This window comes from Cololabis saira, chromosome 21 (assembly GCF_033807715.1).
Source record: "Cololabis saira isolate AMF1-May2022 chromosome 21, fColSai1.1, whole genome shotgun sequence".
Classification (NCBI taxonomy): Eukaryota; Metazoa; Chordata; class Actinopteri; order Beloniformes; family Belonidae; genus Cololabis; species Cololabis saira.
Genome location: NC_084607.1, coordinates 2,374,618 through 2,386,754, shown reverse-complemented (window position 1 = coordinate 2,386,754; position 12,137 = coordinate 2,374,618). Strand labels below are relative to the sequence as shown.

The following is a 12,137-nucleotide window of genomic DNA, read 5'->3' as shown; positions in this document are numbered from 1 at the left end:
CGACTATCGCGTTGAGCTGCGTCACATCGGACGCTCTCTGTCAAGACTGAAACCGTTAAACTCGCGGCCAGTTAGGACAGTCCAATACAAAAAAAATAAAGCAATGGAATTTATCTTGTCGCCGAAGCTCCCTCGCATGGGACACGCTTTGTGTACGCAGCCGGCTGCTCTGGCCAGAGCGAGGCTTTGTTCCCTCCCCTGCTACACGTCATTCAAGCAGCCAATCAGCACAGAGTCTCATTATCATAGCCCCGCCCCTCAAAATCCCTCATAGAGAAGGTTAGAAGCGGTAAAACTAGAGACATGGCCCACAGGATTCTGTTTTATGTAGAAAAAACAAGCTTTAGATTGTTTTTAAGACATCCAAGGTCTGTTTAAAATATACATTAAATGCCATAATAGGTCCCCTTTAAGTCTTTTCTTTATTCTGCCACTATTTTTTCATATTTTTATTCTGTAAAGCACCTTGAACTGCTTTGATGCTAAAATGTGCTGTATAAATACATTTGCCCTGCCTTAAGTTGATTCTTTTGGTTTGGACATTGGAAAACATACATGATGTCACTATTCCTGTCTTCCACTGCTTGATTGAAATGTCCCTGACTAAAGTTTACCATAAGAAGTTACCTGTTGAACCCCCCGTGGAGAAGACCGATGATTTTCCATTTGCAGATATTCTGGTCTGATTGTTGCAGTGTGATTAGTCTATTCTTTTGAGCGATAGTTTAATGATCGAAAGGGTGGAATGGAATAAGGGAAAATATATTTTCTGATATGCGAGTGACCTTATTAAATGATTCTCTGTCACACTACAGTCTTGCCCACATACTCATATCTCATGCTACATTTAAATCGTGCATACATACTCATATCTGCATACATCATTCACATATCTTCATATCTACATGTTATGTACATGTCAGATGAACACCACATTAGTCTATATGCACCCCATATAGTGTAGTGATCTGATATTTTAATGTATAATGATTGAAAGGGTGGAAGGGATGAGGGAAAATATATTTTGACCTTATTAAATGATTCTCTGTCACACCAGTCATGCCCGCATACTCATATCTCATGCTACATTAAAATCTTGCATACATACTCATATCTGAAGACCACATTAGTCTATATGCACCCCATATAGTGTAGCGATCTGATATTTTTAGATGATAATCATACAGAAACTAACCAACATCAATCTTCACACGGGGCCTTCAGCATGAATAACGAGAGGACACATGTGGCCACATCATGCAGTAAAAAAAATCTAATGCTTAAGTGTCTGCTCAGTTGCTTTTGACTCAATTTTAAAATGTAGTGTTAAATAAAGGGAATTGTTCAACAGAATGAGGGCAGTACAACACAGACTTCACTTATCTAGTGTGAATCAGCTGAACAAAATACAGATGTCATGGTCATTTTAGAATTATTGCAGGTCCAGAGGTAATTTAAATCCAGAAAAAAATAGTACATGTTGATAAAAACCACATGAAAAACGGACTACTGTGTGTCTCTTTTCTAATATTCTAACACTGATTTCTTGTTGTGAGTTTGCAGTGAGCAGGAAACTGAAATCCAGCAGGTAAAAAAAGAACTTTTTTTATTTAAATGTAACGATACATAAACTAGTGAAAAATCTCATTTAAACACATTTTTCAGGTGAAACTGAATACAAAACTCCTGATTTCTTTTTTCCTCAGAACATAACATGTCTAAATTGGCACCTTTAACTGAGCTCTCCAAGTAAAAGCTTCCCCACAATGATCACAGACAATTTTTTATCTGGTGTGAATACGCTGATGACTCCTTAGATGACCTTGTTGGGTAAAAGCTGCCCCACACTGATCACATCTGTAAGGCTTATCTCCAGTGTGAATACGCTGATGACTCCTTAGACTACCTTGTCGAGTAAAAGCTGCCCCACACTGATCACATCTGTAAGGCTTTTCCCCAGTGTGAATACGCTGATGACTCCTTAGATTATCTGACTTGGTAAAAGCTGCCCCACACTGATCACATCTGTAAGGCTTAAATCCAGTGTGTATTAGCTGATGACCCCTTAGACTACCTTGTTGGGTAAAAGCTGCCCCACACTGATCACATCTGTAAGGCTTAAATCCAGCGTGAATACGCTGATGACGCCTTAGATCACCTTGTCGGGTAAAAGCTGCCCCACACTGATCACATCTGTAAGGCTTTTCTCCAGTGTGAATACGCTGATGACTCCTTAGATGACCTTGGTGGGTAAAAGCTGCCCCACACTGATCACATCTGTAAGGCTTTTCTCCAGTGTGAATACGCTGATGACTCCTTAGATGACCTTGGTGGGTAAAAGCTGCCCCACACTGATCACATCTGTAAGGCTTTTCTCCAGTGTGAATACGCTGATGACTCCTTAGATGACCTTGTCGGGTAAAAGCTGCCCCACACTGATCACATTTGTACGGCTTTTCTCCAGTGTGGATACGCTGATGACTCCTTAAAATACTTGACGTGGTAAAAGCTCGCCCACACTGATCACAGGTGTACGGATTTTCTTCAGTATGAATCCTCTTTCGGACCTTCAGACCTGGTGAAGTGGTGAGGACTTTATCCCTCCTATTTTTTCTCTCTTTGGCTTTATGTTTCTGTAAGGAAAGACAAAAAGACTTAGATCCTGTCGTTGGTTGACCTGACAAATCTTTTTTCAGTTCAAGTCAAGTGTTGTCTGTCATGATCGCAGTGAAACAATGAAGAGTTTTATGTCTGAATGCTATGTTAAGCATGTTCTGTTATCAATGGCTCTTGACAGCCAGAAACATTCACATAAAACATTTCAATATGTCAAAACAAAAGTGTGAAGGGCTAAAGCTACTCCCCCCTCAGAACAATATCATAAAAACATCTCTACAGCCATTAACCATAATGCAAAAAAGAGCAATAAGAATAATCCACAATGCTGACTACAAGGAACACACAAACCCATTATTCCTGAAGTCCAAAATACTAAAATGTATGGATATTGTGGGCTATCAAACAGCGCAAATAAAGTTCAAAGCAAAAAATTATCTGTTACCAACAAATATACAGAAATTATTTAGTATTCATGAGGGAAGATATGGTTTAAGGGGCAAAAGTAATTTTAATGTCACATTAATACGCACAAACAGGAAAGGTTTTTGTGTTTCAGTCAGCGGGGTGAGGCTATGGAACAAGTTTTCAATGGAATTAAAGCAATGTCCAAATATTAAACCGTTTAAAATAAAATACAAAGATATTATTTTTCAGAGGTACAGGGATGAGCAAAATGCTTGGGTGCAATGATACAGTGTTTATTTTGTATTTATCTATTTTTATCCTTATTTTCTTACACTAGTCAGTAGCTTATGTTGCTACAATGTTTTTATTGTCTTGTTTTGATTGTTTTTGTTTTTTCATTTTTATTTATATATATATATTTTTTTTTTATTATGTTTGCATAATGTTATGTTCGCATGTGTTAGCTAGTCATATTTAAGGAGAGGGGGTGAGACTTTATAAGTTTTACTTCTTCTCACTCCCTTTCGAATATGTACTTTGTTATGTCTCATGTTAAGACGATTGTCTTATTTTCTTTCTTTTTTTATGATTCATATTCGAAATAAACTCTACTACTACTACTACTACTACTAAATTGTTTATAGAAATTCCACTGAAAAGATGTGGGGATTAATGGTGTTTTAATTTTGTTGTTTTGTTGTTTTGTTGTTATTTCAATCTCTGTGAGCTGGTCAGGTTGAAAATCTATTTTTACAGAGATGGACTTTTTTTTAGCACATACGTGTGTGTGTGTGTGTGTGGGGGGGGGGGCTCGAAAATTCTGCTATGTACAAAAGACTTGGCAAAAAAGTTTGGGAACCACTGCAGCACCACAAGGACACGGCCTGAAAACTGGGTTGTCTTAAAGGCGCAGTTACAGTTGCAGTTGGTGCCTGCGTACGCGTCTGTTCGGCTCCCAGCGTACCTCGCGTAGTTGGCCAGGACAGCCCGTCATACCGGTGGTGACCGATAGGGGGCAGTAAGCAGAGCAACAGTTGGAAAAGCTACTTATATTAAGTAGCAGAAGTAGTAGCAGCAGCAGCGGTAGCAGATTAGAACAACAAACACTTTAACAGGACAATATTGGATGATGTAGGAGATTATAACATCGTGTGAATGTGTTTGAGTGTGTATGAATGTTGGTGGTGGACGGAGGGGCCGTTTGGCGCGATATGGCAGCCACGCTTCCGTCAGTCTGCAGGGCAGCTGTGGCTACAAATGTAGCTACCACCACCGGGGAGAATGTGGATGAATGAATAATGATCTCTGTAAAGCTCTGGGTGCCTTGAAGGAAGCTATATAAAACCATAGCATTATTCAGGCATCAGATTCCGCGGAATTCCGCAGGTTTTGGTCTCAGCAAAAAATTTCCGCGGTTTCCGCGGAACGGGCGAAAAATAAAAAATAAAAAAGTAGGGTTACGGCGTAGGTTATGCGCTGTGTTGTTCTCATTCACGAAAACGGGAATGAAATATCTTCGTCAACGCCCATTTTTCACCGGACGAAAACGAGACGGAACTAGACAAAAAACATGTGTATAATCAATAACTAGGACAAAATCATTATGCAATTTCATTGACTAATAAAGACTAAACGAAAATATAGTTCACAAAATAAATACTCCACTAAAATCTATGGTCATTTTCGTTCACGAACAAAGACGATATGAAATATATAATTATAATGAACGTATCACTTCCTTCTGTCTCTTTTGCCACAGAGCGCCGCTGTGCGTTCGCAAATGCTCCCCGGGACTGTCCGGGAACACAGTTGTCTATCACTTTGTATTGGTCAGGGTGGTTAAATCAAAACAGACCCTTCCCCCGCACACACACACACAAACCAAGCGTTTGAAGTTTGCCGCCAGCACAGCATGCAGCTGCAGCTGCGACACAGACCCAACGCGGAGATTTCAAAAAATAAAATAATAATGCTTTGCACGGGGATCGGTCATACGTTGAAAGGAAAGAACAACCACAAACCTGAAACGACAAATCTCCATTTACCACAAAGAAATCAAGGTAAGCTAAGTTAACATAAAGTATGCTGCTGGTTGTTTACAACATTAAATCAACGTTGTGTTGTTGAGTGTAATGTCAGCTTAATGTGACTATAATAAAATCTACCCAAAACTAGTCTACTAGTTAACTTACGTTAGCTTCTTAGCATGTAGCAACCGCAGCCACTTGTAGTGTTGAATTAATGAAATGTACTTTGATATTGGTGGGGCAACTATTGGTTTCAGTTGGAAGTTTGGAAGCAACAAGTTTAGCCTATTTAAAGCAGACATACGTCGTAAGTGCAGTTTTCAGGAGAAAATATCAAAAACAAGAAATTGCCAAAATGCTGATGTTTACAGTATTATATAACTATTTTGTTATATACATTGGGAGTTTGTTTTTATTTTCTTATTTTTCTCTTATTTTCACTGACCTCATATCAATTTTCTTGAGTGAACTAGTCCATTAGGCACTTTATTTTATTTTCATCGCAGATGTATATTTATTTTAATGCAACCATCAATGTGTCTGAATTGTGATCCAAATAAATGTGCAAATTCATGTCAATTCATGCTCCCTTTCTAGATGTATTTCTTAAAATTGACATTTTTATCAAAAGGATGAGAGAAAATGCAATGGAAAATATTTTTCGATTTGATCTAGTGATAAATGTCTAAAATAATTGTCAGACTAAATTGTCAGACTAAAACTAGACTAAAATGCTCGACTTTTAGTCGACAAAAATGTGACTAAATAAAAAAAGGATGAGTTTGACTAAATATGACAAAAAATAACAACGGCGATTGAAACAAGACTAAGACTGAAACAAAATTTTAAAATAGCCGACAAGAACAACACTGGTTCTGCGTCGATTTAACGCAGGACCATAAATCAGCCTTCACAGACAGACAGCCTGGACGCAGCAGCAGCAGAAATGAAGAGGAGCCGGCAGCTCAGTTTAAAATACATTTTTGCAGCGGGACAAAAAAGCAGCAGCACTGCTGTGTTGCAGGTAGGCTGTGCAGAGATGAGTATGGGCTTGCCACCCGCCCCTTGAAATACTGAATTGTTACGTAATTGGGAATTAAAAGTTGCGTTCCGTATTGAACCAATACGGAACCCCTTTGCCTAGTTAAGCCTAAATTATGGTTCCGCGTTAAATCGACGCAGAGCCTACGCCGTAGGGGTACACGGCGACGCGCAATGTACGGCGTAGGTTCTGCGTTGGTCTGACGCGGAACCATAAATCAGCCTTTACCTCTCACTGCTGCTAACTGCAACGAAACACGCCACCTTATACAAAAAAAAAAGTCAAGTCAAGATGTCTCCAGAGGCTCCAGACACCCCACCTCGTCCTAAAAGAGGAAACAGAGGTCTCTCTGAGGTGTGTCAGGCAGCATGCTGCAGCAACCTCCACAAACGTAATATAACATCCCAGAGGGGCCAGGCATCTGTTGCACAGTTCTTACCTGAAACATCCCCTGAGCTTGATATGGTATGATACGGGACATATATTATGCTCTTATTTATTGGTCATAATTAGGGATGGGAATTGATAAAGATTTTTTCGATTCCGATTCCATTTTCGATTCTGCTTAACGATTCGATTCTTTATCGATTCTCTTATCGATTCTGATTTGGAAAAAAGGAGAAAAAACAATTTTAGTATCAACTTTGTTTTAATAAAACAAAGTTGATACTAAAATTGTTTCTTTGTTTCAATTTCTTTGTTTCTCTGATCTTTTTTTGTTCAAAGATATAAAACTTTTATATCTTTGAACAAAAAAATATAAGTGAGGTCTTAAGATGCCCTCAGCCTTGGGCTCCTCCATGGTGCCAGGGGGTCCCCACAAAATTATTTGTAATATACAGTAAAATATGTATTTAATATAAAATAATAATAATAAAATAAATATTCTTCTGTAGAAATTAACTAGAAACAACAAATTATTTTGTAGCAATTGCACATGAATGTCCAGTAACATGTTCAACACCACAAATTTAGTCACTGCTGATGACATTCATCTATTCTGGCCTGATACCCTTCCCTGCCTTGATGAAAGGAGAATCTAGTGGTATATGCTCTTTAACTTCTCCATAGATGAGCTGACGAGCTGCAGCTGTGTCAGGAGCTCTGCTGTCCGCCGGAGCGCCTGGCACGTCCGCGTGGCCGAGCGCGCAGCTCTTCTACAGCATGAATTATGGTTCCGCGTTAAATCGACGCAGAGCCCTCGGCCTAGGGTACGCGGCGATGCGCGCCGTACGGTGCGCGTCACCGCGTACCCTAGGCCGAGGGCTCTGCGTTGGTGTAACACGGAACCATAAATCAGCCTCACGCCGGCTGACTCCGCGCTCCCAGCGCATCAGCCGGCCGAGTCCTAACAGTTTCCCCCCTTTGTTGAAATGTCCACATTGCAAGAATTGTCGCCCTGTTGTCATCCTTTTTGGTAAAATGTAACCAAACTTTCGAGCGTTTATGCCGCTTTGTCTCCGTGTTTTCCTGCTGGGCGCGAATGCGCACGTTGCGTAACGTGCTTGGTGACGTCATTCGCGCCCACTGGAATCGATAAGGAAATCGTTTGCGAAAAAGGCAAACGATTCCAAGGAATTGAAACACTGGGAACCGGTTCTCAACAAGAACCGGTTCTCGATTCCCATCCCTAGTCATAATATACAGGTGAAGGTCGTAAAATTAGAATATATTGCTAAACTTAATTAGTTTCAGTAAATTCAACTAAAGGTGAAACAAATATATTATTTCCCACTACATGCAAAGTGAGATATTTCAAGCCTTTATTTGTTATAATTTTGATGATTATGGCCCACAGCTAATGAAAACCCCAAATAAAAAATCTCAAAAAATTTGAATATTTTACAAAATCAATAAAGAATTAAATAATCAAAATTATAACAAATAGTTCAGTGGAGCTCCTCATCACTGAACTTTGAGCAGATCTGTTCGGAGTTCCACACCACAGTTCTGAAAGACAAGGAGCTGCTTGTCTTTTGTCGTTTTGTCATTTAATTTAGGTGTGAAAGGGGGATTCTGGCCATTGTAGAAGTTTAAGATATAATTATCTCGATTTCAAGATTTATTCATGCATGAAGAATTACCCATGATGAAAATTCTGATTTTTTTGTGTGTATTCTTGCATTGATAAAAGATGGGATTATGGAGCTTTGAGACCACCAGAATGCACCATTTTGAGTCTATTTTTCAAAATTTTCCAGGGGAGAATGCCCACGGACCCCCCTAAAGGGTTCGGGCGCGTTGCGCCCTCACTCGTCCGCGTCGAGAATTTTCCTCTTTTTTTAGGAAAAGCTGGTTTGATGCCTGATTATTATTAATATCATCATCATCATCATTATTATTATTACTACTCTTTATTCATTTTTATTACTTATTAGGGCCCGAGCACCTTCAGTGCGAAGGCCCTATTGTATCTGTAGGAATTTTTAGGCCCCGAGCACCTTCAGTGCAAAGGCCCTATTGTATTTGCAGGAATTTTTATTATTATTATTTTCCTGACAAAAGGAAGGCCTTTTTGCCCCCCTAAACGTGCCCAAAAAGTCACCAAATTTTGCACCCAAGTCAGGCCTGGCGAAAAATTTGATATTTAATGGTTTGCATTAATGGGCGTGGTAAAATGGCTCAACAGCGCCCCCTTGAAAATTTTGTGCCTCAAGCCCCACGATACGGTTTGACGTACATGCACAAAAATTGGTACACACCTGTATCATGGGACAACTTAAAAGGAAAGTCTCTTGGCGTCATGCCCGAAACCGAACAGGAAGTCGGCCATTTTGAATTAATCGTGTCACTTTGGCGCAATTTATGCCATTCCTTCGGCAGTTAATTCAGCCCGAACCGTAACGTGCACCCAGGTGTGTTATACATCAAAATGTGAGTCTCCCCCCTGCGACTACACGCATTACTTTTCTCTTTCAAAAGCGTTACTGTGGCGACGCTAGACGCCAAAAAGCGCGCCCACCCTTCATCTGGTTGGTTCAGACAGAAAAAACTTTGCGCCTCAAGCCCCATAATACGCTTTGACGTACATGAACGAAAATTGGTACACACCTGTATCATGTCGCAACTAAAAGAAAAGTCTCTTGGCGCCATGGCCGAAACCGAACAGGAAGTTGGCCATTTTGAACATTCTGAATTAATTGCGTAATTTTGGAGCAATATATGCCATTCCTTCGAGAGTTAATTCAGCCCGAACCGTATCATGAACCCAGGTGTGTTATACATCAAAATGTGCGTCTCCATCCTGCGACTACACGCATTAGTTTTCTCTTTCAAAAGGGTTACCGTGGCGACGCTAGACGCCAACAAGCGCACCCCCCCTTCATCTGATTGGTCCATATTTATAGTTCCCCAAAATGCACCAAATTTGGCATGCAAGCCAGGCCTAGCGATAAATTTGATATTTCATGGTTTGCATTAATGGGCGTGGCAAAATGGCTCAACAGCGCCCCCCGGAAAACTTTGTGCCTCAAGCCCCACAATACGGTTTGACGTACATGCACGAAAATCGCTGCACACCTGTATCATGGCACAACTTAAAGAAAAGTCTCCTGGAGCCATGGCCGAAACCGAACAGGATGTCAGCCATTTTGAATAAATTGTGTCATTTTGGCGAAATTTATGCCATTCCTTCGGCAGTTAATTCAGCCCGAACCGTAACGTGCACCCAGGTGTGTTATACATCAAAATGTGCGTCTCCCTCCTGCGACCACACGCATTACTTTTCTCTTTCAAAAGCGTTACCGTGGCGACGCTAGACGCCAAAAAGCGCGCCCACCCTTCATCTGGTTGGTTCAGACAGAAAAAACTTTGCGCCTCAAGCCCCATAATACGCTTTGACGTACATGAACGAAAATTGGTACACACCTGTATCATGTCGCAACTAAAAGAAAAGTCTCTTGGCGCCATGGCCGAAACCGAACAGGAAGTCGGCCATTTTGAACATTCTGAATGAATTGCGTAATTTTGGAGCAATATATGCCATTCCTTCGAGAGTTAATTCAGCCCGAACCGTATCATGAACCCAGGTGTGTTATACATCAAAATGTGCGTCTCCATCCTGCGACTACACGCATTACTTTTCTCTTTCAAAAGGGTTACCGTGGCGAAGCTAGACGCCAACAAGCGCACCCCCCCTTCATCTGATTGGTCCATATTTGATAGTTCCCCAAAATGCACCAAATTTGGCATGCAAGCCAGGCCTAGCGATAAATTTGATATTTCATGGTTTGCATTAATGGGCGTGGCAAAATGGCTCAACAGCGCCCCCCGGAAACTTTGTGCCTCAAGCCCCACAATACGGTTTGACGTACATGCACGAAAATCGCTGCACACCTGTATCATGGCACAACTTAAAGAAAAGTCTCTTGGAGTCATGGCCGAAACCAAACAGGATGTCAGCCATTTTGAATAAATTGTGTCATTTTGGCGAAATTTATGCCATTCCTTCGGCAGTTAATTCAGCCCGAACCGTAACGTGCACCCAGGTGTGTTATACATCAAAATGTGCGTCTACATCCTGCAACACCACGCATTACTTTTCTCTTTCAAAAGTGTTACCGTGGCGACGCTAGACGCCAAAAAGCGCGCCCACCCTTCATCTGATTGGTTCAGACCGAAAAAACTTTGCGCCTCAAGCCCCATAATATGGTTTGACGTACATGAACGAAAATCGGTACACACCTGTATCATATCGCAACTAAAAGAAAAGTCTCTTGGCGCCATGGCCGAAACCGAACAGGAAGTCGGCCATTTTGAACATTCTGAATTAATCGCCTAATTTTGGAGCAATATATGCCATTCCTTTGAGAATTAATTCAGCCCGAACCGTATCGTGAACCCAGATGTGTTATACATCAAAATGTGCGTCTCCATCCTGCGACTACACGCATTACTTTTCTCTTTCAAAAGTGTTACCGTGGCGACGCTAGACGCCAACAAGCGCACCACCCCTTCATCTGATTGGTCCATATTTGATAGTTCCCCAAAAGGCACCAAATTTGGCACGCAAGCCAGGCCTGGCGAAAAATTTGATATTTAATGGTTTGCATTAATGGGCGTGGCCTAACGGCTCAACAGCGCCGCCTAGAATTCTATTATCTGCCATAACTTTTGAATGGTTTGACATAGAGAGTCGTGGGTGGTGTCATGGGACTCTGTAATGAGTCCTTAAGCTTCGTTGGCCTTAATTAGCCCCGCCCCTTCTTCTGATTGGTTGTCCCGATTTTCTGCTATAACTTTGGAATGGTTTGACATAGAGAGTCGTGGGTGGTGTCATCCGATTCTGTATGGAGTCCTTGACCTTCATTGGCCTGAATTAGCCCCGCCCCTTCTTCTGATTGGTTGTCCCTTTTTTCTGCTATAACTTTTGAATGGTTTGACATAGGAAGTCGTGGGTGGTGTCATGGGACTCTGTAATGAGTTCTTAAGCTTCGTTGGCCTTAATTAGCCCCGCCCCTTCTTCTGATTGGTTGTCCCGATTTTCTGCTATAACTTTGGAATGGTTTGACATAGGAAGTCGTGGGTGGTGTCATGGGACTCTGTAATGAGTTCTTAAGCTTCGTTGGCCTTAATTAGCCCCGCCCCTTCTTCTGATTGGTTGTCCCGATTTTCTGCTATAACTTTGGAATGGTTTGACATAGAGAGTCGTGGGTGGTGTCATCAGATTCTGTATGGAGTCCTTGACCTTCATTGGCCTGAATTAGCCCCACCCCTTCTTCTGATTGGTTGTCCCTTTTTTCTGCTTTAACTTTTGAATGGTTTCACATATTTGAAATATGCTGGTAATGTGTCAGCCAACCACAAAAATCTCTGGAATTTCTGTGGAATCATTTATTTTTTGTCCTTGCCCAGTGCAAATGACATAAATAAAGTGCGTGGTTTGGTTGTGAAAAAATAAAAGTAACGTTACGTGAACAATAAATCAAACGCTCCCTTCCATGCAGTGTGTGTGTCTAGGAAGTAAAGACTGGAACATGCTATTCACAAAAGCACAAATAGTGGGGTTTTACTAATATTTATATCTTACAAATATTTTAAAAATT

At 41.0% G+C, this 12,137-nt stretch overlaps 1 protein-coding gene across 2 annotated transcripts in view; it reads right to left on the bottom strand.

Moving 5' to 3' along the window:
• Positions 1–12,137, bottom strand: part of LOC133421847 (zinc finger protein 239-like) — a 156,346-nt gene that overhangs the window by 117,961 nt on the left and 26,248 nt on the right. The window contains exon 3 of one of the 2 annotated variants that reach the window (XM_061711634.1): positions 1,254–2,633. The exons of the other annotated variant lie outside the window; for it this stretch is intronic. Coding sequence (XP_061567618.1) covers positions 1,785–2,633 — 849 coding nt within the window. The 3' untranslated portion in view covers positions 1,254–1,784. Of the gene's footprint in view, positions 1–1,253; positions 2,634–12,137 lie in introns of those variants that run through there. 2 annotated transcript variants of the gene reach the window in all.